Raw genomic sequence first — 26004 nt, forward strand, 5'->3', positions numbered from 1 at the left:
CTCCTCTCTGTAGAGTCGTCTATCGATGAGGCCCACCACTGTTGTGTCATCTGCAAACTTGATGATATGGTTTGAAGTGTTTTTGGCACAGCAGTCATAGGTCATCAGGGTGAACAGCAGAGGACTGTACACTGGGGGACCCCAGTGTACATGATGGTGGTCTCTGAAGAGCTTTTACCAATTCTTACTGTCTGTGGTCTATCGGTGAGGACGTCCAGTAACCAGTTGCATAGTGGGGTGCTGATGCCTATTGAGCCAAGTTTATTTACCAGGTATTGGTGGATGACTGTTTTGAAGGAGCTGAAGTCAATAAACAGCATCCGCACGTAACTGTCTTTGTTTTCCAGATGAGCCAGGCATAGGTCGAGTGCTGTTACTATGGCATCATCAGTGGAGATATGGCATCATCAGTGGAGCCATGGCATCATCAGTGGAGATATGGCATCATCAGTGGAGATATGGCATCATCAGTGGAGATATGGCATCATCAGTGGAGATATGGCATCATCAGTGGAGCCATGGCATCATCAGTGGAGATATGGCATCATCAGTGGAGCCATGGCATCATCAGTGAAGATATGGCATCATCAGTGGAGCCATGGCATCATCAGTGGAGATATGGCATCATCAGTGGAGCCATGGCATCATCAGTGGAGATATGGCATCATCAGTGGAGCCATGGCATCATCAGTGGAGCCATGGCATCATCAGTGGAGATATGGCATCATCAGTGGAGCCTACACATATGGCATCATCACTATAGGCCTACACATTAGAACATTTACATGTATTAATGCACACACTCACTACAAAAAAGCCACTACTATAATACACACTACATTGCGAACTGGAATTTAAAAAAAGTTATAAGAGTATAAGTAGCCTATATAAGGTATAAGTAATACATGCTATGGTAACACTATAATAAGTCAACGCTTTTTGGCATTTACAAAGTGTTAACTAATAGTTAGTTAATCCTTTATAAAACATTTTGAAACATTAACAATACATTATTAAATAGTTAATAAGCTTATTATTAAACACTATGTTGATCATTAATAAACACTGTTAAAAATTATGTATTTTATTCATAATACAATTCATAAGGTGTTTGATAACTGCATTATCATACTTTATAGACAGCTTGTTAATATAGTTGCAAACCAGTAGTTTAAAAGGTGTTAATGGTACATGAGTTGGTATAGAAAGCATTAGCAAATGGTGAACAAACCATTTACATTACCTTTATAAAGCATGAGTAAATAACTAACAACATATTTACTTATGTCTTTAATTAATGTATGCCAAGTCGAATACAAGATGTACACTATGCTTTGCAGATATCTTAACAACTATTTTATAAAGACTTACTAATGATGCAACTTGTGATTAGTAATGCAAGTTATAAAGCATTTACTAACTGTTAGTTAAGGCTTTTGCGTGACCTAATCTAAAGTGTGAACTATTTATGCCTTACTAAGCATTTATAGAAAGACGATAGGCCTATAGATGTTGTGTTTTTGTTTTTTAGAAGAAATAGCTGTTAATTTATTTACCTGGGTAATAAAATAGTACTTTATTTCCATTAAGAAGCAATACAGTAGAATTGGTATAAAAGTTGGTTACCCAAAGCTGTATTTTATTTTCCAAAAATGGCTGTAATAAACTGGAAATGTTTAGCTACTCCTCGACAGGTCTGCAAACGCCTTTGAAAACAGAGATTTGTTAAAACGTTCAAATCGTTTTAACAAATTGAGGCGACAAAGCGTTTGCTGACCTGTCGAAGAGTAAACATTTGGTTTCTTATATACTACAACAATACGTGGGAAGATCCCAAATCAAACACGGCGAATCTGGAGCAGACGCCATCTTGTCAGAGCAATCAGCTGCAGTTGTACTGGTGACGTCACTACATCTCCAAGGCAACATATCAACAACTCTTTTGAGAACGTCATCTGAACCAATAAGAACAGCATATTGGTTCAATTGCAACAACAGTACGAGCGTTCTGATTGGCTAATGGGTAGTCATGCCAGCCGCGTATTAAGTCTTTATATATATCTATGCGCGTATTGACCTCATCTGCGGTCTGATACGTATTCTTATTGCCCTCCGCTGATGTCATCTTCAAAATGAGCGAGATCGAGGAGTTTTACTATCCAGATGGCAATGAAGACATCAACAGCGACGAGGAAATTCTTTCTAACTTTCTAAAAGAGCAGAAAAGTGTGAACACAGAGAGATAAACGACAAGCGCTAGGCAGATTGCTAGGTTTGGTTGCTCAGATTTCAGATTGGTTGCTAGGTGCTACAGTAACACCTGAAACACACCGTGAGAAAACTTGAGTAGAGCTGAACAAAACGACATGTTTTAAATGAAAAGAGCTAAAAATGCCATATAATAAACAACTTAACTACTAACCTCGACCGTTCGGTCATGCCGGGAAATATCAAACTGAGGTTTTAACGTATTGACCGCTGTCACTCGGCTAGTAGCGTTAGAGCTAAGTAGTTAGTAAGACACATGCCTGTCATTACTTCAATAAAATAGTAATTTTGTGTATCACATTGTGTTGTGTCTGTTTCCTTTTGAGAAACGTATGTTCAGCCTTTGTGAATGTGAGGTTCGAGAATGGACAAGAATACCTTAATAAATAACTTATAAATGTTTAATAAGGCATAGATAGTTCACACTTTAGATTAGGTCACGCAACAGCCTTAACTAACAGTTAGTAAATGCTTTATAACTTGCATTACTAATCAGAAGTTGCATCATTAGTAAGTCTTTATAAAATAGTTGTTAAGATATCTGCTAAGTATTGGTGTACATAATGTATTCGACTTGGCGTACATTAATTAAAGACATAAGTAAATATGTTGTTAGTTATTTACTCATGCTTTGTAAAGGTAATGTAAATGGTTTGTTCACCATTTGCTAATGCTTTCTATAGCAGCTCATGTACCACTAACACCTTTTAAACTACTGGTTTGCAACTATATTAACAAGCTGTCTATAAAGTATGATAATGCAGTTATCAAACACCTTATGAATTGTATTATGAATAAAATCTATAATATTTAACAGTGTTTATTAATGATCAACATAGTGTTTAATAATAATATTATTAACTATTTAATAATGTTTTGTTAATGTTTCAAAATGTTTTATAAAGAATTAACTAACTATTAGTTAACACTTAGTAAATGCCAAAAAGCGTTGACTTATTATAAAGTGTTACCCATGCTATTAGAGAAGTCTGACATAAGCAGGAAGGTTTCTCGTTTTAACGGTTTCACATCTATTATTTATTTCACTTTAATGTTCTCAATCAAAACATGCCCTACTGCACAAGACTAGTATTTCTGACTACACGGTTTGTTAAATTCTTACTCTAAAAGTAAATATTTTGAGGGCGAACTGATAACAGAAGAGATGAACTTTGCTTCGGCGCACAGCGCTGGCCTGTTCATTGAGAAAAGTCCGTAGTGGAGGACAGGACGACACGCTGACGCCGTGAGGACGCGCGGCGCACCGCCCAGCGACGCGCACATCGGCTGATGTCACACCGACCGGAGCACAGCTGACAAACTCCCAAAGTTTGGCAATAACAAAACCAAAGCTGTACTTTGCAGACATCAGCATGGATTTATTTGACTACAGGACATGCCATTAAAGACAAAATAGGTGAAACAAATAGATAGTTCCACGTCGGAATACGGAATCCTCTGACTGGTTTTGCACTAGAACCGGAGATGTCAAATGAGACGCGCTAGTGTGGTGATGCTGCCTAGTGTCGGCTAGCCCATTTAGCATGCTAGCAAGCTAACTGGAAGTGCATGGCAAGCGAAACAGCGCTTGCCCGATAGCTGGTGACCCACGGACTGCATTACCACATTCTTGTAGGTAATCGTTAGCCACTAACTGGCGACTACGCTACTAGGTTTTCATACGACGGTAAGATTGATTCATTACGTACTGTACTACAAGCTAGCTAGTTCCAGACGAGTTAGCTAGCATTCTTACTTGGCCAGTGAGCTTTCTCCTCTCTAGAATCCTACATTGGCATTCACGGCAGTGTGGTAAATGTGCTAATCACTAACATTATACATTTACAGTTGACGTGCTATTCACCTTCTGTGTTTGTCAACGTTAGTTTGTTGACCAGCTATGGGGGTGTGCGAACAAAGAAGCTGGATTTTGTTGTTGTGGAATCTGACAGCCGTCATGTGAAATTGGAAGCAGATGGACAGTAGCTGATCATATGTCGGCCGTGGTGGCCCGGTGCGATCACGTTCTGAACCCAGTGAACGTTATCTGGCGGAGTCGTTATCAGTAGGTGACTCGCCGGTGCTGTCGTTGGTAGCGATGACATCTAAATATTATCTGAACGATAAAGTGAATGGAAGGGTAAGGAAGTTATAACGTAGCGTAATTACCGCTCCCTCTGCGGTTATCTTGTACTGTTTTACAGTTTGATAAGACCATAACCCAAAGTTGTTTCCACCGGTTCTTGGCGCTATCTACGATCAGGGAGAAAGATTCCCCAGGGAGAAAATAGAATAGCAGTGGAAGGAAATTCCAAATTAGGTTTTATTTGAAAAGGTAAAATTAAAAAAAAAGAAATACATTTGCACACAAAAACTGGACAATTCATACTTTACATTTGTGCCCCATCATCAGCTGGTGCCCTTTTGAGATGTTTCGCCCTTGCCTCTCAGATAGTAAGTCCGCCACAGGTAGCACTTGTGTTTCTGCTGGACTTGTTGTTTCAGTTGTTATTGTAGCTGGATAGAGACAGTCCTTACTGGGATAAATTACACTGGGCGCATACTGTAGACCTGATGCTGGGATTATCATCACATATCCTCTTTCTGTTCTTAACCAGGGATTTAATCTAGTCAAATCAAATGTTATTTGTATAGCCCTTTTTACAAGCACTGTAACAGAGGGCTTCACATAGAACTGGCCCATAACCAACCTAAACCTAAATTTAGGTTGGACATTCACTCATAACCATTCTTTTTCATTTTCTGTGTTGCTTCTTTCCCCTTCCTGCCCCCCCCCCCCCCCTCCCCCCTTCTCTCTCTCTCGCTTCCTCACACACACACACACACTTGGCTTGGTCTTTTTCCTTGGCACCCCAGTGCAGCTTGTTATGGAAGTGGGTAACCCTGCCTGTCTGGTACAGTTCCCTTCCTCCCTGAATGCTCCAGCAGGACCTGTCAACCCTCACTGTCTGTCCGTTTGAACTAACCTGTCTTCTAGTGATGGGCATTCCGGCTCTTTTTCATGAGCCGGCTCGTATGGCTCAGCTCACCAAAAAGAGCCGTCTCTTTTGGCTTCAGAAACAGCTCTTTAATAAATACATGTTTTAACTATGAATTTGACTATGATGGGTGTGAAAACAATTTGAATTAAATTATGAAATGAAATTATACTCGACCGTAACCACATATCTTTAAAAATGCATTGATTTGTCATGGCTCTCCTCCGAGTTTTGACTACTCTCTGACTGTGTGTGAATTGGCTCGGCCCTCCCTCATGCAGGATTGACAGGAACAGAATGTGAGGATGATCGTGTGCGCCTTTAAGCCTACAAGTATTTTTTTGTTCTTTGAATTAGTCAATTATTTTAAATACAATTAAAATTCATTATTTCATAATCATTTAGTTTTTATAGGCTGTATTAATCTATAAAAAATAGAGTCGGCTCTTCAGATATGCGAGCCAGCTCCCGATGTTCACCTTCAAGAGCCGGATCGTTCGCGAACGACCCATCACTACTGTCTTCCCTCATCTTGTCTCTGCTGTCTGTCCGTCAGCAGAACCTGTCTTTCCTCCCCTGTCTGTGGGTCAGCACTGCTGTGCGCCCCAACTTATCTCTTCTTACATATACACACACACACACACAGCATATACACACACACTCAGCATGAACACACACAGCGCACGCACAGCATACACACAGCGTTATGATAGAAACTTGACCAACAAGCAGCCTCGCTGGGTTAGAGTCGCTGGGAGGTTAGCAGCTCAGAAACAACATGACCATGTTCCAGAGAACCTACCCAAGCCCAAACCTTAACCTACCCAAGCCCAAACCTTAAACTACCCAAGCCCAAACCTTAACCTACCCAAGCCCAAACCTTAAACTACCCAAGCCCAAACCTTAACCTACCCAAGCCCAAACCTTAACCTACCCAAGCCCAAACCTTAAACTACCCAAGCTCAAACCTTAACCTACCCAAGCCCAAACCTTAAACTACCCAAGCCCAAACCTTAACCTACCCAAGCCCAAACCTTAACCTACCCAAGCCCAAACCTTAACCTACCCAAGCCCAAACCTTAACCTACCCAAGCCCAAACCTTAAACTACCCAAGCCCAAACCTTAACCTACCCAAGCCCAAACCTTAACCTACCCAAGCCCAAACCTTAACTCCAGTCCCCCTAAACTAAAGGCTGATGCCAAGAGACTTTTATTAGAAATAGACCCAAAACAAAAGGGTGGTGTGGATTTTTTTTTTACATTGTTTTGCAGAAGTCTGGGTGGTAGCATTGGCAAGATGAGTAAGGGGAAACTCAATGCACTACAGGTAGAAGCTAATCATAGGATCTTTAAAATCTTAAGCGACTTCGCCATTCGTGCGGCTCTTGAAACTGTCTCCATCGTAAAATATACAATCTCTTTAAGTGACAATGTGGCAGGAGGGCAAGTCAACCATTTAAAAAAGCAAGTAAGGTGGAGGTAATGTTTCCTCATCTCACATAATATCCTCTAACATTTATTTGTGGAGGTCTCCTTGTCCAGCAACAGCATTGCGTCAGTGTTAAACAGGGTTTTACGTGGTCTGCAAATAGCATTCTTGATGGACTCAACAACAACAAAGAAGCCTATCCAATCAGATGCCCAATTGAGCCAGTTAGCTTATTCTCGGTTATGGGGTCGTGGCCTGGGGTTCCGGTTATGTGATCTTTGGTCCTGTGAGTGCTCAGGGGAGCAATGACACAGGTTGTTGGTAATCTAGTTAACAGATCATCATTTTAGTTTGAAGCTAATTTGCGTTAGGATTGTTTAAGATTATGCCCACAGGAAACAGGCCCAATCATGGAGACGTACTCAGAGCAGATGTGGATCTAGGTTAAGCTCGCTCTCTCTGCTGGTAGAACCTGAATGAACCTATGGAGTTGAAAGCCCTGTAGTTACACAGCAGGCTGATGCAATAATGATTAACTGAGACTGTGTGAAAGGCTAGGATCAACAAGACGTGCTGACTCATTCAGGGGAATATTCAGTTAGTTTGATGAAATAATGACCCATACATGTACCCACGTTACTGTGGTGTGTTTGTCATGAAAGCCCAGGCCAGCATGTGTGTGAGCATGTTTCTTTAAGACACAAATGCCTTTGCCATGATCGATGTGTTCCAAGGTACAGATTATAGTTCAAAGCCAGGTTATGCTTTGTGAAAGGTTGTTAGGTTACAGTTCAGACCTTGTTTGGGGTTCATAGCATCGAGTGCAATATCTTGAGGACAACATAATCTAGACACTTGTTTAGCGGTAACCTACAGAATGCTCGTGGGAGAAATGTTCTTGGCTGGTGCCTTTCAAAGGTGTCATCGCAATTTGTGAGTCATGAATTTAACTGTTGTCAGTCACTAAGCTTATTAAGCCTTTTGGACATTTGGGTTAAAACATTATGTACTGTGGCCTGAGATTCAAACCTATAGAATACCAATCCAGACCCAATAAGAAACATCAATTGGTCTTTGAGATTGGCAGGTTTCCATGAACTTTTGTCCTAATAAATAGAAAGATAGAGTATGACTTGTCTTCCCTCAACCTGTTTTACTGGTTTTCAGGATTCAGCTTACTGCACACAAATTATTTACTTTCCTGTTGAGGAAAGAAGAATACTTGTATCTATTTAAGATGTACAGTGGTGGGGATGGGGGATTAGCCAAATGATAAACTGAGATGATCAGTTGGCTGTCAGCAGTAGGCTAAATTCTACTGTCCGGCTAATACTATTCCAGTTTTGAATAATGATGAGGTTGGTCGATGTTTCCTGTGCTCAGTTTAACACACTCCTTCTAGTTTTGGACCATGTGTTATTTATTTATTTATTTACCACAGATGTGGGTCAGGGGTCACCCCGCCTTAACAAGCACAGATGCAACAGAGGGCTGGTGTTCACTTTGTTTGCTCATCAGATGAGAAGGACACTAAACTCCCTAGTATCAACAGTTAACCATTACTGAGAAAGTGTTCATATCATATTATCCCACAGGCAACCTGTCAAATCAAGCCTTCTTTGCTTGCTTCGGTTTCATGGTAGGTTGAACTAAGAGAGGGTTGGGTTGGAGGAAGTAATGAAATGGAAACGTATCCAGTCACTTATCCAGTCACTTTCGCCTCAGTGATTACCAGGAGAGGAGGAAGGAAGGATGGATTTGATCGTGTTTGAACTGGGCCCATGGGACTGTGTGACTGTCCTGACCAACCAACTGACCAACCATGGATACTCAGCTGTCCTGTCACTCACTGACTCTATGGTGTTTCTGTTTGTCAGAGGGTCTCCTAACTCAAATTTGGTTCAACCAAATAGACTTTGAATACGCAGCTATTTAGCCATCTCCACAACGCTATACTTAATGTGGATTTGCTTGATTTGGCCTATAAGAAAAAAAAAGCATTAAAATGTAAACAGCTGCCATTTTAAGATGCCCTTAAATATAGTCAACCCTGTAAGACCCAATTTAAAAATTACAACGTCACTTTTAGCTCTCCAAAAAACACATGACCAAATGTTTATTTTAAATTTTTTAAGACCAAATGAGCAATTAGAGAGCTAAAAGTGACATTGTAATTTTACAACCACGGGTCTTACAGGGTTAAAAGTATTGATTAAGAAATATTTCCGAACTCTTGTTCTTTCCTTAACCTCACTAGTTACCTAACCTTGTGAGACAGCTAGATTTGCAAAATCAGGACTACGCAAAAATTAATCTTGCCAGGCTCCAAGTTATTCATTGGTGCTGCTGGCAGCTACGTTTGAAGTTAGCCAAATACAGTTCTAAAAGGTGACTTCCCAGATGGATATGTGTAACAAACCATCTGGCAAGTCAGGCTACTAGTTACCACATCCCACAACCTCTCTGCAGCTGTCCCTTTCTTTCACAGTCAGCTCCTTTAGTCCAGCCCATGGACTAACCCTAACACTAACCCAGCCCATAGATCATCCAATGCCTAACCCTAACCCTGCCCATAGATTATCCCCCTCCAGCCAGCTCTCAGTCCATCCTAATCCACTTTATTCAACCCGGGGAAATGAATGCATTCTTTGGTTTTGTCTCAGTCGCAACAAAGCCAGGGATTGTTGGACAAGATTTAGAACTATGATTGCCTGTTTCTGCATACTTTATGTTTACTGGGCTGGTGTCAAGGATTTTCTACAGTACATTTATGTATTTTTGGCACTATTTGACACTTTGTGTCACTGTTGTGTTGCTTGGTGGATCTACCAGTGACCTTGCGTACAGCAGGCGTTACAAATAAAGCATTTAGTGGTTCATCGGAGCTGGGAATTACGAAGAATGAAGAATCCCTCAGAATGAAATAGCACCTGTCTACATACAGCCACTTGTTTTGTTCTTTCGTTTCCCCTATTAAATACACAGGGGACAGAGGAACAGTGCATGCTACAAAATTCTAATGGCTGTTTGTCTCCCTGTACATACACACCCTCCATACCTACACACCTACTCATCACACACACACACACCACGCTAAGGCCAGTGGGGGAAAGTGCAGGGCCATGCAGCAGGAAGTGTGGTGAAAGGTCATTGGTGCTGGCTGATCGTCTCAACTGAGGCCTCAGAGCCTTGAGCTCCAACACCAGACACCAGACCACCACAACAACAGGTGTCCGCAAGAAAACACCAGCCCAGCATGTTCTATGGCCTGGAGGCTAGCTGGGTGTGTGGGGGTGTTTCTCTGTGTGGGGGTGTTTCTCTGTGTGTGGTTGTGTTTCTCTGTGTGTGGTTGTGTGGGTGAACACTGTCCTAAATCTCATCTCACCTCAAACACACACACGTCAATGCTAACACATCTAAAAGGACTCTCCTGTCTGTGTTAGCGATTATGCAGATATATTACTGGGACTCAGTGGCTAACAGCTGGCTCTCATCTACCGCTCACTAGCTCCAGGAGCCCAGAGCCAGCTGCCCTCTGACCTGGCCTGCATGCTCCAGGTCTGGGAGGACGTTGTCTCCATCTCTCCTGTCTGCCTCCCAGGGTGCTGCTCACTGCCCCACCAGCACAGCTGCCTTGAAACGCCTTTGAATAGAACCAGGTCAAATCCGATGTTTCAAGTGTTTCCAGATGGACTCTATTACACTAATACATGCCGGCCTTTCATCAGCTGAATGTTTTTGATTTGAGGAAAATAGGCAATGTGATGGATACCTGTTTTTGTGACATGTGGTCTTGTTTTGCTGCCAGGTGACTGGTTGTGATGTGGGAATGAATGTCTTGAGTGTTCCTGAGTGGGACCACGTCCTGAGTGGGACCACGTCCTGAGTGGGAACATGTCCTGAGTGGATATATGTCCAGTGATATTTTTAGTGTGTCCTGCAATTGTGTAGGCCTTCTCCAGGACTACTCAAGTAGCGCTTAGCGGTAGTAGTATTATTAATATATATTAGTAGTAATAGTACTAGTAAAGTATTAGTACTAATATACTAGTAGTCTGCACAACATCATGCTAGAAGTGAAGGGCCGCTTGCAATTTTTCTGTCGTCAATGAAAATGAATGATATGGTCCTGGACCAGCACCACTGAAGGTCCAGGTTAGAGAAAGCCATGCAACACGCATCCATGGTTCTGACTGCCTTCCCCCTCCTCCCCCCAGCAGAGGGCCCATGTGATGACAGAGGGGGGCTGAGGGCGGGGCTGGAGCAGCCACCCAGCAGCATGGAGGGGCCGGCCGTCCTACCGTCACTCCAGAACAAGGATCCGTGTCGGGAGCGGGAGCGGAAGCGGCGCGGTGGGAAGGTGCAGCGCCTCGGCCGCAGCACGGCCACGGAGCAGCAGGAGGGGAGGCGGGGGGGGACGCCCCCGGAGGACAGGAAGTCTTCCCCGCTGACGGAGCTGGAGGGGGGGGCGGTGGTGCCCGACTCCTGGGACATGGACTCCCATGACGGGGAGGAGCAGGGGGAGAAGGGGAGTCGTAGTACTCCCAGCACGGACAGCCCTGCCCCCTCCAGCAGCTGCACAGGTGAGACACTGGCCTCCTGCCCGGCATGAGGTTAGCCCCTCCTCCGTACAGCTATGGTCGTTTGATGGTTATTTTCAGAGTGGGATCCTATACCACTACAGCATGACACAACACAGTCTGATCTTAACCCTTCGCCCTCCACCTTCTCAGATGGTGGGACATAGAATGAGTAGTTTGTTTCTTCTGGTAAAATGTACCTCCTGAATGATATGTTTAAACTGTGTCTGTATGTCCTTGAACTAATGAGACTAAAGCTTATGAATGGTACCACCTTTTTAAAATCTCCTCAGAAATGTTTCCACAGTGAATGAAAATGTAAAAAGTCAGTATAAACCGCTATAAGATGTAACTTTATTAATTCCGAAGGAAATTCCTTTTCCATAGATCGCTCAAAGGTTACAACAATGCTCGAAAAGAACTATAATAAGAATAAAAGACAATATCGCAATAAAACTAAACTGTACAAAGTGGTAAGTGCTACGGGAGTAATAAATAAAAACTAAAGGTAATACATTAATTAATTGCACATGAGTGATAAGGATATTGCACATAATATTAAACTCAGTGGTCCTATAGTATGTCAGAAGAGGGAAGAGTTTGACAGTTTGATGTCCACTGGGAGGAACATGGGTGTTCTGTGGAGCACCTTGGTGCGCTCAGTCTGTAGCTGAAGGTGTACTGTGCCTCCACTGAGGCAGGGGATGGGAGGTGTAATCCAGAATACTGAGTCGTTTTTTCTCTATAGACTTTCTGCTTGTTCTGCTAGAGCCACAGGCATTTGTTGTGCAATGAAACTAGAGACTATCTGTCTTAACAGGAGCCAGCGTAACACTGTCACCCATTTAACGCATAAGTACTTTCTTTTGGGTGGAATTTTCATCATAAAACCTAAGTGATTTTTCACACTGTGGCTCTACTCCTAGGCTCATTCGATCAGAACAGGGCCCTTCATTTTGGCACTTCTCTTACAGAAAGTAATTAGCTTCGAGTTTTAAGTCTCTCTAAAATCTGCAAAACACAAAAACTAATATGAAGAAAATGAATAATTCAAAACCAGCATTTTTTTTAATGCAGGATCACCAAGAAAAGGTCACCCTGACTCTAACTGAAGCACATCTAGAACTGACAGCATTTTCTGACCTGTGTTAAACACATCCCAGAGAACTCTTCACTAAATGCTTTGATATGTTAGCTACATTTGTGTGGCCTAGTTCTCCACAAGCAGTAAGAAGGGTGAACCTTGTGTCCTTCTGATTGCTCCAATGACTTTTCCTCCAGATACAGACACCCTTTGATAAAGAGCCTCTGTTTGTGTTTGCTTAACGGCTTGCCGGCCTAGCGATGGTTATCTCCACTTGCACTCAGAGCTAGAAGCACACTATCGAGTCCTGAGTAAACAGCAGCCTTCACTGTGTTCCTCCAGGGCTCTGTCTGCCCTGGAGCAGTTAGGCCAACCACAGCCTTCACCCTGTAACAGATGTAACATCCAGTGTGGGATACAAGCTTCTTTCATGGCCCTGCCAGCGCTGGGTGAACTGCCACAGCTTGTGTCTGCGGCTCAGCTTAAGCCTGGCGGCTGACGAACGTGCCCTCTCAACCATTTCCCAGCGGTCTTTGATGTTTTCCCCCCAGCAGCCTCACATATACAAGGGAACAGGGGCAAGAGGTTCGAGGGGAAGGGCTTGAGATTGTTCATACTAAAGGAGAATCACCTGCTTGAAGGGTTTTACTATTTCTAACAAATGATTCCTGATAAGTAATATTCAAATGCTTGTAAAATGATGGTCTGTATCCATGTTAGGGTGTATTTGTAAAATAACACTAGATTTCTTCCACTTTTTGTTTTGTTTCCAAGCAAACCAATGGTATGAAAAATATTGTTTCCTGGAAGAAATGGTGTAATAGTGCAAGGATGCTTTTGGCAGCAACTGTACAGTCCATAGTTGCTGGTACTGTCTCACGAAAGTCAGTGTAACTAAACAGTAGGGAAGAATTGGCAGAGGTAAGTCAGAGAAGTGACTTATCAACCAGGTTCTTGAAACGTTAAGTACATGCCACATGGTAAGCGGATACCTCATTATGTTCTTATAGGCTCTGTTTTGATTTCTAACAGCCTTCATCAGGATCCCTCGTTTCCTGCTGCCAGTTCCAGTTTTGTACTTAGTTGAGTGTTTAGTGTGTGTGCCTTGGCAGGTGGATGATTGTACATTTTCATCAGGGGCTTGTGTTGATCACCAGTGTTTGAGTCTAAAGATCAGGGCCGTTGAGGTTTTTCGGACATGATTATATCCCTAAACATCAGGATTTAGTCTTGGGCTGCACGATTATGGCCAAAATGATAATCACGATTATTTTTGATCAATATTGAGATCACTATTGATGATCACGATTATTTGTTGATTTTAACCAAAACAAATGTTATTGTTACATAATATCAACTGCTTTCACATCCATATTGTGCTACATTCCTGCTAATTTACAAATACACTGTGTGCACAATTATTAGGCAAGTTGTATTTTTTAATTCATTTTATTATTTAACAACTACAGTGCTCTCGGTCAATCCAAAATGTCAATAAACCTCAAACCTGACTATTTAAGAAAGTAAAAGTGAGGTTTTGGCTTTCTTACGAGAATATATATGTGTGCACAATTATTGGGCAACTATTAGAGTGCATAATTATTATGCAACTAAATTAAAAACACTTCTTTATTTCCATCTGTTGAATTGAGAATAATAAACAAACAACTCAACTTTTTCAAATAAACATTTCTGACCAATATAGCCACCCTTCTTTTCAATAACAGTAATAAGCCTTCCATTCGTGGAGTCTGTCAGTTTCTTGATCTGTTGACGATCAACGTTTTGTGCATCAGCAACCACAGCCTCCCTGTTCAGAGAGGTGTGCTGTTTTATTTTACTGTAAATCTCCTGTTTAATAAGGCTCCATAAGTTCTCAATAAGGTTTAGGTCAGGTGAGGAAGGGGGCCATGTCATTATTCTTTCATCTTTAAGGCCTTTACTGGCTAGCCACGCAGTGGATTACTTCGATGCATGCGATGGAGCATTGTCCTGCATAAAAATCATGGTCTTCTTGAAAGATGACCGCAAAACAGACTGCACAGCTTTGGAGTGGGTGCGACAGACAAGGTCAGTAATGCCCAAAATAGGCCGTAAGGTGAACCCTGTTATCGTTTCAACCCGTTCCACAGTCTGGCATCTACACAATCTTTAGCTCATAAAAAAGAACGAGTCCTGCTAAGCTACCAAAAAAAAGTTCGTCGATGAAATTCCAGTCATTTAGTCATTTAACATTTAGTCATTTACTTTCGATTGTCGATGCGTCTATGTTTTATGCAGAACTTGTTTCTTCAGAGCGTAATAGGATTTTGGTGGCACGGTTCGACACGTGATCCTTCTACATCAATAAGGTAGCTGATTTTGGCAAAACATGGATGGATATGGTTGTCAAATAGAGGATGGGACCTTGCACGTTAGTGTTTCCTATGTTTATTTTGCCGTGGCGGACCGCCACGACTAAATTTCTGCCGCCATGGTATCAGAAATAGGGCTGTACAAAGTTTTAGGACGTCTATGTGATTGTTAGAGTGCATGTAGGAGAATAGCATGGATACGCGCTTCACACCGCAGTTGAGATTGTGCGTCTTTGAGAAGTCGTATAGCTAACTTGTCGGTTAATTTAAGCCTGTTATTGTATTAGTCTATATTCTTGCTAATTTAAATTAAGTTAACTGGTGATCTGTATTATTCCCCTGCTAGCTAAATTGCACGAATCTGTTGATTTGATAGCGATTGCTGCCTTTGCTTACGTTTGTATTTTCGGTGCATTACTATGCAGAAGTAGTTTTAATTAATAAATAGTGGGTTTATTGTTATTATTTGCTACAGAATGCTTATCCTATCAAGCTCAAATGAAGCAGACAGTGTACATGCTTTCGATTACCTTAATGATAGGCTACTGACCAACGTCAATTACGTCAATTAATAATTGGCAGCATTTATGCCATTTAGAACATACTTTATGAGTGGAAGGTCTCTAAGTAGCCTAACCTTATTGCTTTAGGGGAAATAGTACGAAAATATGTGCAATATTACATTAGTTATTAAACTAGGCTACATTAACCTGGGGGAGGGGGGGGGGGGGGACAGACTTATGTCGTTGTTGTAACATTCATTCATTCTTCCACAAATTAAAACACTGATCAACCATAAAAACAATCGTAATGAAAAATATGAAATATGATATATAAAACTGTACAAAACAGAATAAGGAATAACAGATTAAGGACACTCAGTCCTCACTGTCAGTGTCGGGACAGTTATCTCCCAGTTCCTCCCAGTTCCCACTTAGTACTGCTAGTTTATGTACCCTTAGTATAGTTAGTCCACATATTTAAATTTTAGGTATATGTTTATTGTATGCACCTTCCTGCCAAAGCAAATTCCTTGTCTGTGCAAACTTTCATGGCGAATAAATCCCTTTCTGATTCTGATTCTCAGTTTCTTTTGTGTTGGCACAATTACAACAACGACATAAGTCTGTGCAACACAGTCCTGCAGAAAAACATGAACATCTGCCTGTCTCACACGCACTTTTGCAGCCGCAGTGTATCACATGCAAAACACTGTCAGGGGCCGAATTTCTGTTACGTGCAAGGTCCCATCCTCTATTTGCCAAACATATCCATCCATGTTGACAAAAAGCAGCTACCTTATTGGTGTAGAACGATCACGTGTCGAACCGTGCCACCAAAATCCTATTACGCTCTGAAGAAACTAGTTCTGCATAAAACAGACGCAACGATAATCGACTGGAATTTCAGCAACAAACTTTTTTTTGGTAGCTTAGCACGAATCGTTCTTTTTTATGAGCTAAAGATTGTGTAGATGCCAGACTGTGGAGCGGGAATCATTTTCTAAAAGAGTTTTGTGGTTCACCTTGCAGCCTAAAACCTCTTCAATTATATTTAATTGTGAAATACTTCAACTCATAACATTAGTCATTGCTGTGTCTGCACCTGACTGTGTAACAGACAGTTGGCACAGCAGAACCTAGCTAACCATGAGGAAGACCCCAGTGAGCCTGCTACTGGTGGAGCTCTCCTCAGACTCACCCAGCCCACCTCCCTCTCCCCACCCAGCCCACCTCCCTCTCCCCACCCAGCCCACCTCCCTCTCCCCACCCAGCCGGCCCACCTCCCTCTCCCCACCCAGCCGGCCCACCTCCCTCTCCCCACCCAGTCTACCTCCCTCTCCCCACCCAGCCGGCCCACCACCCTCTCCCCACCCAGCCCACCTCCCTCTCCCCACCCGGCCCACCTCCCTCTCCCCACCCAGCCCACCTGCCCCTCCCAGCCCACCTCCTTCTCCCAGCCCACCTCCTCCCCACCCAGCCGGCCCACCTCCCTCTCCCCTCCCACCCAGCCCACCACCCTCTCCCCACCCAGCCCACCTCCCTCTCCCCACCCAGCCCACCTCCCTCTCCCCACCCAGCCGGCCCACCTCCCTCTCCCCACCCAGCCCACCTCCCTCTCCCCACCCAGCCCACCTCCTTCTCCCCACCCAGCCGGCCCACCTCCTTCTCCCCACCCAGCCGGCCCACCTCCCCCTCCCAGCCCACCTCCTTCTCCCCTCCCACCCGGCCCACCTCCCTCTCCCCACCCAGCCCACCTGCCCCTCCCAGCCCACCTCCTTCTCCCCTCCCACCCGGCCCACCTCCCTCTCCCCACCCAGCCCACCTGCCCCTCCCAGCCCACCTCCTTCTCCCAGCCCACCTCCTCCCCACCCAGCCGGCCCACCTCCCTCTCCCCTCCCACCCAGCCCACCTCCCTCTCCCCACCCAGCCCACCTCCCTCTCCCCACCCAGCCGGCCCACCTCCCTCTCCCCACCCAGCCCACCTCCTTCTCCCCACCCAGCCGGCCCACCTCCTTCTCCCCACCCAGCCGGCCCACCTCCCCCTCCCAGCCCACCTCCTTCTCCCCTCCCACCCGGCCCACCTCCCTCTCCCCACCCAGCCCACCTCCTTCTCCCCTCCCACCCGGCCCACCTCCCTCTCCCCACCCAGCCCACCTGCCCCTCCCAGCCCACCTCCTTCTCCCAGCCCACCTCCTCCCCACCCAGCCGGCCCACCTCCCTCTCCCCTCCCACCCAGAGCAGTCCAACTCCCTGACTCATCCTGGAGCAGAGGGGCTTAGCCTCGTAGCAGCTTAGCCTGAAGAGGTGGAGTAACTAGTGAGCCCTCACAGTTTGGGAGTTATCGTCGCTGGCTGTGTGTCCCTCCACTGATTGCTAACCTGTCCCTAAAATGTCCACTTGTGTTGATTTTGGCTTAAATTATGAAAAGACAGAGCAGATTTAGTACTTTTCTAGACTATTAATGCAGTAAGTGCAGTTTTGTATCATAGTTTTTTTGTTCACATGTTCATGATAAATACTCCCCTGACTCTGTCCCCTACACCTGAACATCCCCACCTCATCATCCTCATCCGGCCTTACCACAGTAGGCTCCCCGTTGTCATGGACATGTGCACATATTTGAACTGGGGGCCTAGCCCTAGACACGCGGACGACAGCAGCAAACCTTCTCTGGGGGTCTCCAGCCTCTTGCATTCCTAGCATACCTCCAGAGCTGCGCTGGGAGAGGACCTCAGGAAGAGAGGCCCTTAGGAGGCGGGCTGGAGCCACGGACCCCCAGGACGAGAGCTGTGAGAAGCGTGCCAGTGCTGGACAGCTGGAAAGATTCCTAAAGTGTTACACTTTATGGCCAGCGTGTATACTGTGTTCACACACACGCATGCAGTACACACTGTCTGTACGGCATATGGTGCATACACACACATTTATACATAGACACAAACTCTCTGCTCTTCCAAAACAGGGGCGACATGATTTTCACGTGCACAGCAAGTTGCGTAAGTTCTCTGAAGTGTATTTATAACACAAGTCAGTCACACGCTCTATGGTACTGTCTGTGCTGGACTTGACCGGTAATGTTCTTAGAACAGAGGGCAACAAGTGCCACCATCTTTACTTGAGACTGGATCTAGATGTCTGGAACGTCATCAGAAGTCTCCCGAGCCAACGGGATTGGTGCCAGACGGGCTGTTCTGAGTATTTCAGAAACTGCTGATCTACTGGGATATTCACACACAACCATCTCAATGGTTTACAGATAATGGTCCGAAAAAGAGAACATGTTCAGTGAACGGCAGTTGTGTGGACGAAAATGCCTTGTTGATGTCAGAGGAGAATGGGCAGACTGGTTTGAGATGATAGAAAGGCAACAGTAACTCAAATAACCACTCGATACAACCAATGTATGCAGAATACCATCTCTGAATGCACAACACGTCGAACCTTGGAGTAGATGGGCTACAGGAGCAGGAGACCACACAGGGTGCCACTCCTGTCAGCTAAGAACAGGAAACTGAGGCTACAATTCGCACAGGCTCACCAAAATTGGACAATAGAGGATTGGAAAAACGTTGCCTGGTCTGATGAGTCTCGATTTCAGCTGCGACATTCAGATGGTAGGGTCAGAATTTGACGTAAACAACATGAAAGCATGGATCCATCCTGCCTTGTATCAACGGTTCAGGCTGGTGGTGGTGGTGCAATGGTGTGGGGGATATTTCTGGGCACACTTTGAGCCCCTTAGTACCAATAGTGCATCGTTTAAACGCAACAGCCTACCTGAGTATTGTTGCTGACCATGTCCATCCCTCTATGACCACAGTGTACCCATCTTCTGATGGCTACTTCCAGCAGGATAATGCACCATGTCACAAAGCTCAAATCATCTCAAACTGGTTTCTTGAACATGACAATCAGTTCACTGTAACTCCAATGGCCTCCACAGTCACCAGATATCAATCCAATAGAGCACCTTTGGGATGTGGTGGAACGGGAGATTCGCATCATGGATGTGCAGCCAACAAATCTGCAGCAACTGCGTGATGCTATCATGTCAAAATGGACCAAAATGTCTTATGAGTAATGTTTTCCACACCTTGTTGAAAGTATACCACGAATAATTAAAGCAGTTCTGAGGGCAAAAGGGGGTCCAACCCGGTATTAGCAAGGTGTACCTAATACAGTGAGTGTATATCTTATAGCTGACTCTCACCCTCCCTCTGTCTCCCTCTTTTGTTCCCTCTCTTCCTCTCTCCCACTCTTTGTCTCTCCCTCCCTTTCTCTTCCTCTCTCTCTCCCCCTCTCTCTTTCTCTCTCTCCAGATCTGTCCCAGACATCTCCCCCATCTCTCAGTGACCATCTGCAGCTGGGGAGGGAGGAGGGAGTGGGGGCAGGGATCAACGTGGAGTGTCGTATATGCGGGGACAAGGCCTCGGGGTTCCACTACGGCGTGCACGCCTGCGAGGGCTGCAAGGTAAACACGGGAGGAGGAATCCTCAGCTGCAGCAGCAACTGAGGATTTTCAAATGACTGTTCTCCCTTCCTTAATCCATCCCTACTGATCTCTTCCCCTGGCTGTCCCCCTCCTCCCCCTGGCTATATTCCTCCCGTCTCCCCTTGTCTGTCCTCCTGCTCTCCCTCCTCCTCCTCTCTCCTTCCCACCTCCTCCTCCTGCAGGGGTTCTTCAGGAGAACCATCCGTATGAAGCTGGAGTACGAGCGCTGTGAGCGCAGCTGTAAGATCCAGAAGAAGAGCAGGAACAAGTGTCAGTACTGTCGCTTCCAGAAGTGTCTGCTGCTGGGCATGTCCCATGATGGTGAGACACACACACATCTATGGACCTGCACACACACACATCTATGAACCTGCACACACACACACACATCTATGAACCTGCACACACACACACATCTATGGACCTGCACACACTCGCTCACAGTCAAAAGTCATTTTATTGATCAAATATAGAGAGTGAAAATGTTATCTGGATGATGAAATGCTTGAGACAAGGCTCCAGTTAACAACATAACACACTGTCACACATTAACCTTGTTAAATGGACATTATAACAAACATGTTATACAGACACTACACTGCCTATCATCACAATCCAGGCCATTTTCATACTGGCAGATCAGGCACATCATCAGTTAGCTTACATACTGTACTGTCATTGTGACTCGGTCCATATTCCCTGGTACTGTTGACGAGATGCTCTTGGTATAGTAAGAAGAAGGGAAGTCCAACGTGTGCCTTTCTCTCTGGTTGTGGTAGCTATCCGGTACGGGCGCATGCCGGAGGCAGAGAAGAGGAAGCTGGTGGCGGGGCTGCTGGCCGGGGAGGAGGGCGGAGGGAACAGCCCCGCGGGCTCCGACCTCAAGACCGTGGCCAAGAGGGTCAACGACGCCTACCTGAAGAACCTCAACATGACCAAGAAGAAGGCTCGGGGCATCCTGACGGGGAAGACCAGCTCCAACCCTGTTCAGTTTGTACAGAATGTAAACATGTTGTTACCTTCATGCTGTTGTCTGTCATCACGTGGGTGACTGGATGAGTGAGTGACTCGTTGACCGAGTGGATGAGTGAGTGACTGGATGAGTGACCGAGGATCTTCATTAATTGTGTTCTTACTTCCATTACATGACACTCACCTACAACCTTTATACAGTTTTCTCAGATCAGAAAACATTTAAGGAATGTCACCTCTACTTAGTCTCACCTAACCAGGGGTTAGGGTGAGGGTTTGTCTGGCCTGGTCTTGGTGTGAAAAGCCCTGGAGAGTAGTGTTATCAGTGTTTTGTCTCAGTGACGAGGACATGGGAAGGGGCCCAGACCCTTGTAGACGAGGTTGTCTCATACAAGGAAGTGTAAAGGCCGAATTATACAACTCTGTTTTCCAAAAAACGGACACATGGGAACGCCCTCATCTACGTGGAACGCCCTCGGAGAGCCCCGAAGAGCTCGACTTGCACCTCCTGAATTTATCCGTCGTAATTTCGGATAGTTACGGATACCCCCTTGGCTGTGATTGGTCAGTATTAAGAACCGCTTGCGTCAGGGGCGGGGTTGCCGTGATCAACAAGACGAACAGAATCCTTTGACCGCCATTGCTGTAAGTTTTTACAATTCATATTTCAGCTAAACAGTACATGTAAATCAGCATCTGAATTAAAATGTGACGAGAAATGGGCAGTGTAGTTGCTGAAAATGTGATTATTTTATTGATGAAACGACTAATTTGTAAATTTGCTCCGATTTTTCGATAACCTAGCTAGCATCGCAGTGCAGCGCCACCTACTCTTCTGGCGGAGAATTGCTTTCAGCACCCACAGCCTACGGAGAACCATAAACAAAGTCTATCCGTCCGTATCCGTCCGTGTCCGCCCGCCCATCCGTAAACGGAGTCGGAGTAGCATATTTCGGCCTTTACAATCTGTCTGGACAGGCTGTGGGCATGCAGGGGATGCACTGCTTGTCATCTGCAAAGTCATTATCGGTGAACTCGTATGCGCAATAGAGATTTTACAATTTAATGTAACACAACTTGTTGTTCATCGAGGATGGACAATTTCTCTTTGGCATTCCAATGAAGAAGATCCCATACACAGACAGTAGCCTACATTCTCCATTCATTCTAAACATTCTAAACCTAAAAGGGTGTTAGTAATTCACTCCCAGTCTCCCTCCTCTCCCCTCTCCTCCCTCCCCCCTCTTCCTCCCCTCACTCCCTCCTCTCTCTCCCCCTAGCCCTTTGTGATCCATGACATGGACACGCTGTGGCAGGCGGAGAACGGGCTGGTGTGGAACCAGATGGTCAATGGCGCTCCACCCAACAGGGAGATTGGCGTGCACGTGTTCTATCGCTGCCAGTGCACCACGGTGGAGACTGTCCGTGAGCTCACCGAGTTCGCCAAGAGCATCCCTGGCTTTGTCGACCTCTTCCTCAACGACCAGGTACAGATTAAGAAATATGCATACTGTTTCGTTTAGAAAGCCACTTTGAGCTGGATCACTGACACGTGAACCATCGTAAACTGAAATTCAGTGGTTGTCAACCCTGGATCTCAGGGACCCCTGTCACACATGTCCTAGATGTTTCTCTGCTCCAACACACCTGATTCGGGTGAATGGGTCGTTATCTAGCTTGTTCATTTGAATCAGGTGTGTTGGAAGAGGGAAACTTCTAAAGCATGCAGGACAGGGGGTCCCTGAGGACCAATTGAATGCTTGAGATAAATAGTGACATAAAAATAAATAATGACTTGTTGATCACTACTTCTGGTTGTATCATGAACCCACACAAAGTAAACCTCCCATGTCTTAAACATGACTGCCCTTCTCCCTCTGGGAACCAGGTGACGCTCCTCAAGTACGGCGTCCATGAGGCCATCTTCGCCATGCTGCCCTCACTCATGAACAAGGACGGCCTGCTTGTGGCCAACGGGAAGGGCTTCGTCACCCGCGAGTTCCTGCGGAGCCTGCGGAGGCCCTTCAGCGAGATCATGGAGCCCAAATTCGAGTTTGCCGTCAAGTTCAACGCCCTGGAGCTGGACGACAGCGACCTGGCCCTCTTTGTGGCCGCCATAATTCTGTGTGGAGGTACGGCAGCTCACGAGAGACCGAGAGCGGCGATGTTGGGTCCCAAACCGAGGGTCAAAAATGTTAGCCGACTGTTGAAAACGTTTCTCCTGTTTCCATGTATTGGGAGAGGCTGTTTGGCTTAGCCGAGCAAGCAATAGGCCTACTTTCTGCCTGAATCACTCACTTTGCTTGAGTGCGAAACATTAATAGTAAAATATGAAGATAAGAAATTGTGATGCTGTGAACTCTAACCCCCCTCTCCCCCCTCCTGTCCTGCCTTCCCCTCCAGACCGACCAGGCCTGATGAACGTGAAGCAGGTGGAGGACATGCAGGACAGCATCCTGCAGGCCCTGGACCAGCATCTGCAGGCCAACCACACCGACTCCACCTACCTCTTCCCAAAGCTGCTGCAGAAGATGGCCGACCTCCGGCAGCTGGTCACCGAGAACGCCCAGCTGGTCCAGAAGATCAAGAAAACCGAGTCGGAGACGTCGCTGCATCCTCTCCTCCAGGAGATCTACAAAGACATGTACTGACTTGTACCAGAAGGAGATCTACAAAGCCATGTACTGACTTGTACCAGAAGGAGATCTACAAAGCTATGTACCGACTCGTACCAGAAGGAACCAGGCTGGACTTGGCCAGGAGCCTGTTGGGTCGGAATTGAACTGAAGGCTGTTTCTGACCTTGACTGGACAGGACTGGGCTGTGGTGTGAGGTTCTGACCTGTACTATGTCAGGTACTGTGTCTTTTTCTGATTGGGAATCAGAGAGAGAGAAATGGTGCAAAACTGCTATGAAACCTAAAAGACGGAGGAAGGTATTAGCTCGCAAGGTTACTTGCTGTTGATACACGTGTCCGTGTTTGGGTCAGTGTGCAAGTCCATAGCACTTTCAGTGAAAAGTAACGCTTTGGAATTCACTTCACAAATATTGTGAATCCTAACTGGCCTGTCAGAGACCATGTCAGAGCTTTAACCACGTGGGAAATAAACCAACAGATGTTTTAAGTCTAAGTGCCCTAAGGAGATACAGTGCACAATTTGCCGTGCTCGTACACGGCAGACTGCATGGGGCAGGGTGGGTGTTTTGAATCAATAAGTTGTTTCACAACCAAGCATAGATACACGTGTGTACCATGCTTTCCTCTGTTAATGGACGGAAAAAAGGCTGTGCGAGCTGTAGCCTCAGAAGTAGTATTCCAGGTGAATACCTTCACGGCACACCCAAAAACTACATCAACCAGACTGACTGTCTTCTATTTTTGACATGGATAAATCAACATCACTATTTTTATAAAACAGATTTTGTAGTCTCTCTTTACCCTCACAATGTGTGAGTTTTGTATAATGGATCATTCTTTACCCTTAGTTGAAGGGTTAACTTTAGCTATCAGCCTTTGTTACCAGCTGTTGATGGGTCAGAAGGAAGTTGATTGAGGTGATGTTACAAAGTTGCTAGAACCAGTCAAAGCATTTCTGGTACCTTGTCGAACTTAAGTGTGCTTCAGTGCTAACGGGAAGCAAACATCATGGGTTAATAATGTCCCAGTTCACCTATCACCACAAGGATGCATCTCCACCCTGTACCCGTCAGTGTCCTCGCAAGCTGCTCCCTTCATGTGCACTCGACCGCATGCCCCGTGACCTCACCACACTTATCAGTCAATGAAAGATGAGGAGACAAAATCACCCCCCCCCCCTCTACATTACTGAGTTTGGATCTCTTCCTGTCTGACAGGAAGCACCAGTGCGACATCACATCTCAGTATTTATCAATGGACATGTTTATAGATTATTACAACTTCCTCACCTCAAACCTCTTATAATGTTTTTTTTTCTTCTTTGTATACAACTGTTGGGTCTAAAACATGGGAAAACAACTTCTAATAATACTGTGAAAGATATCTATATATACCTGATCACAGGGTTTTGTGTATGATGTTTCATTGCTTGATTTTACCTAAAATGTGTACCCAAGATTTACCCAAGATTTATCACTTCTGTTGATTGAAGAAGTTTTATTGATATTTTATAGTTTTCTGCAACCATTTTTCTGTCAGGTTTATCAACCACAGATTTTGGGCCTATGTGAACTACCACCTCTGCAGTCTCTGTTTAACATTCATCATTTGGCTTTGGTGTGATGGTTTCGAAAATACCTTTAAAGGATTCAAAAGAAGAAGGCAAAGTTTTTTACCCCACGACAACCTTCTGCAACCTTAATTAGTAATCAGTTTCTAGTGCGGAGCATTAGAGTACTCAGAAAGACCAATGGTTGAAAAAGCAGTGATTATGAATTACATGCCTTAAATCTGTGGTGTTAGTCAAACAATCGGAATTTGGGGATTTGGGAAATTCTAAGAAGTAGGGACAATGAGTGATATGTCAGTCAAAGAAATGGTAATTCTCAGTATTTAGGTCAAACTATTGCAGTGTATCTCTGCAATACAGCACTTCCTTGGCCAAAAAATGACCATTTTATGCAAAAAAAATTCAAATCAATGTGTCTTTCTATTTGAACCATTTTAAATCAACTAAAACATTTGTATTTTAGCTCAAAATAGACTTGTATTACTACCTGCCTATTAAAATGTCATGAGAAAGTGCCAAATATTTACCTTAATTAATACCCTGCTATACCTCTAAAAAGCACTTCGAAGACCACTTTCTTATAATAACTAGTTGTCTATATTTAGGCGCAACTTACTAGTTGCATCAAAATGTCTAATATTTTGTTTTTAACATTTATTCTATCAGTTATGGATTTGATCTTGAACATAACTGATATTTCAGATGAAAATGATCTGTATCAATCATTATAAAGTGAAGTGGCTTATATCTTTCTCGATAAATTTAAGATATATTTTGTTCTCCATTCTTTTCAAGTCCTGACAATTTCTTTTGCTTCTCAAATAATGTGACAGTGGCTGCACATACTGAATTCCAATAAAGCTAGCAGCACTGCAACTTAATTTGAGAAGAAATCTATTGAGTTTAAATTGTTACATAGGGTCACTAAACAGTCTACAATTGCCATGTAATGGCAGCAAAGTGTACACAATGTTAGTACATTGCACAAAAACTATCAACGGTTGTTAAGTATTTTACCTACAGCAGAAAAACAGTTACCTTGTTTGGTATGGATGGAATTTCTACATGTTCCCCCAAATTGTCAATAAAGTACTTTGCGTTGTTTTGATGTGCC

At 44.6% G+C, this 26004-nt stretch overlaps 1 protein-coding gene across 3 annotated transcripts; it reads left to right on the forward strand.

Annotated features, from left to right (window-relative positions):
* The first annotated feature begins 3570 nt into the window (after positions 1–3570).
* Positions 3571–26004, forward strand: LOC136942793 (peroxisome proliferator-activated receptor delta-like). Of its 3 annotated transcripts, none has more exons than XM_067235783.1 (8): positions 3571–3955; positions 10915–11280; positions 19538–19689; positions 19893–20031; positions 20490–20713; positions 21963–22169; positions 22571–22814; positions 23086–26004. In XM_067235783.1, the coding sequence occupies exons 2-8, from the start codon at positions 10977–10979 to the stop codon at positions 23331–23333; spliced, it is 1518 nt and encodes a 505-aa protein (XP_067091884.1). In that variant the 5' UTR covers positions 3571–3955; positions 10915–10976; the 3' UTR covers positions 23334–26004. The 3 variants fall into 3 exon arrangements, with proteins under 3 accessions (XP_067091884.1, XP_067091874.1, XP_067091892.1); XM_067235773.1 differs by having other exon boundaries at positions 10918–11280; XM_067235791.1 differs by having other exon boundaries at positions 3616–3685.

The sequence above is a fragment of the Osmerus mordax genome, chromosome 1 (genome assembly GCF_038355195.1).
Source record: "Osmerus mordax isolate fOsmMor3 chromosome 1, fOsmMor3.pri, whole genome shotgun sequence".
Classification (NCBI taxonomy): Eukaryota; Metazoa; Chordata; class Actinopteri; order Osmeriformes; family Osmeridae; genus Osmerus; species Osmerus mordax.

Bases quoted from the DNA above. Each gene is read 5' to 3' on its own strand.
- LOC136942793 (XM_067235783.1), top strand. From the start codon at position 10,977: ATGGAGGGGCCGGCCGTCCTACCGTCACTCCAGAACAAGGATCCGTGT. The intron at 20,714-21,962 runs GTAAACATGTTG...CTCTCCCCCTAG, and splicing joins CTGTTCAGTTTGTACAGAAT to CCCTTTGTGATCCATGACAT. The intron at 22,170-22,570 runs GTACAGATTAAG...TCTGGGAACCAG, and splicing joins ACCTCTTCCTCAACGACCAG to GTGACGCTCCTCAAGTACGG.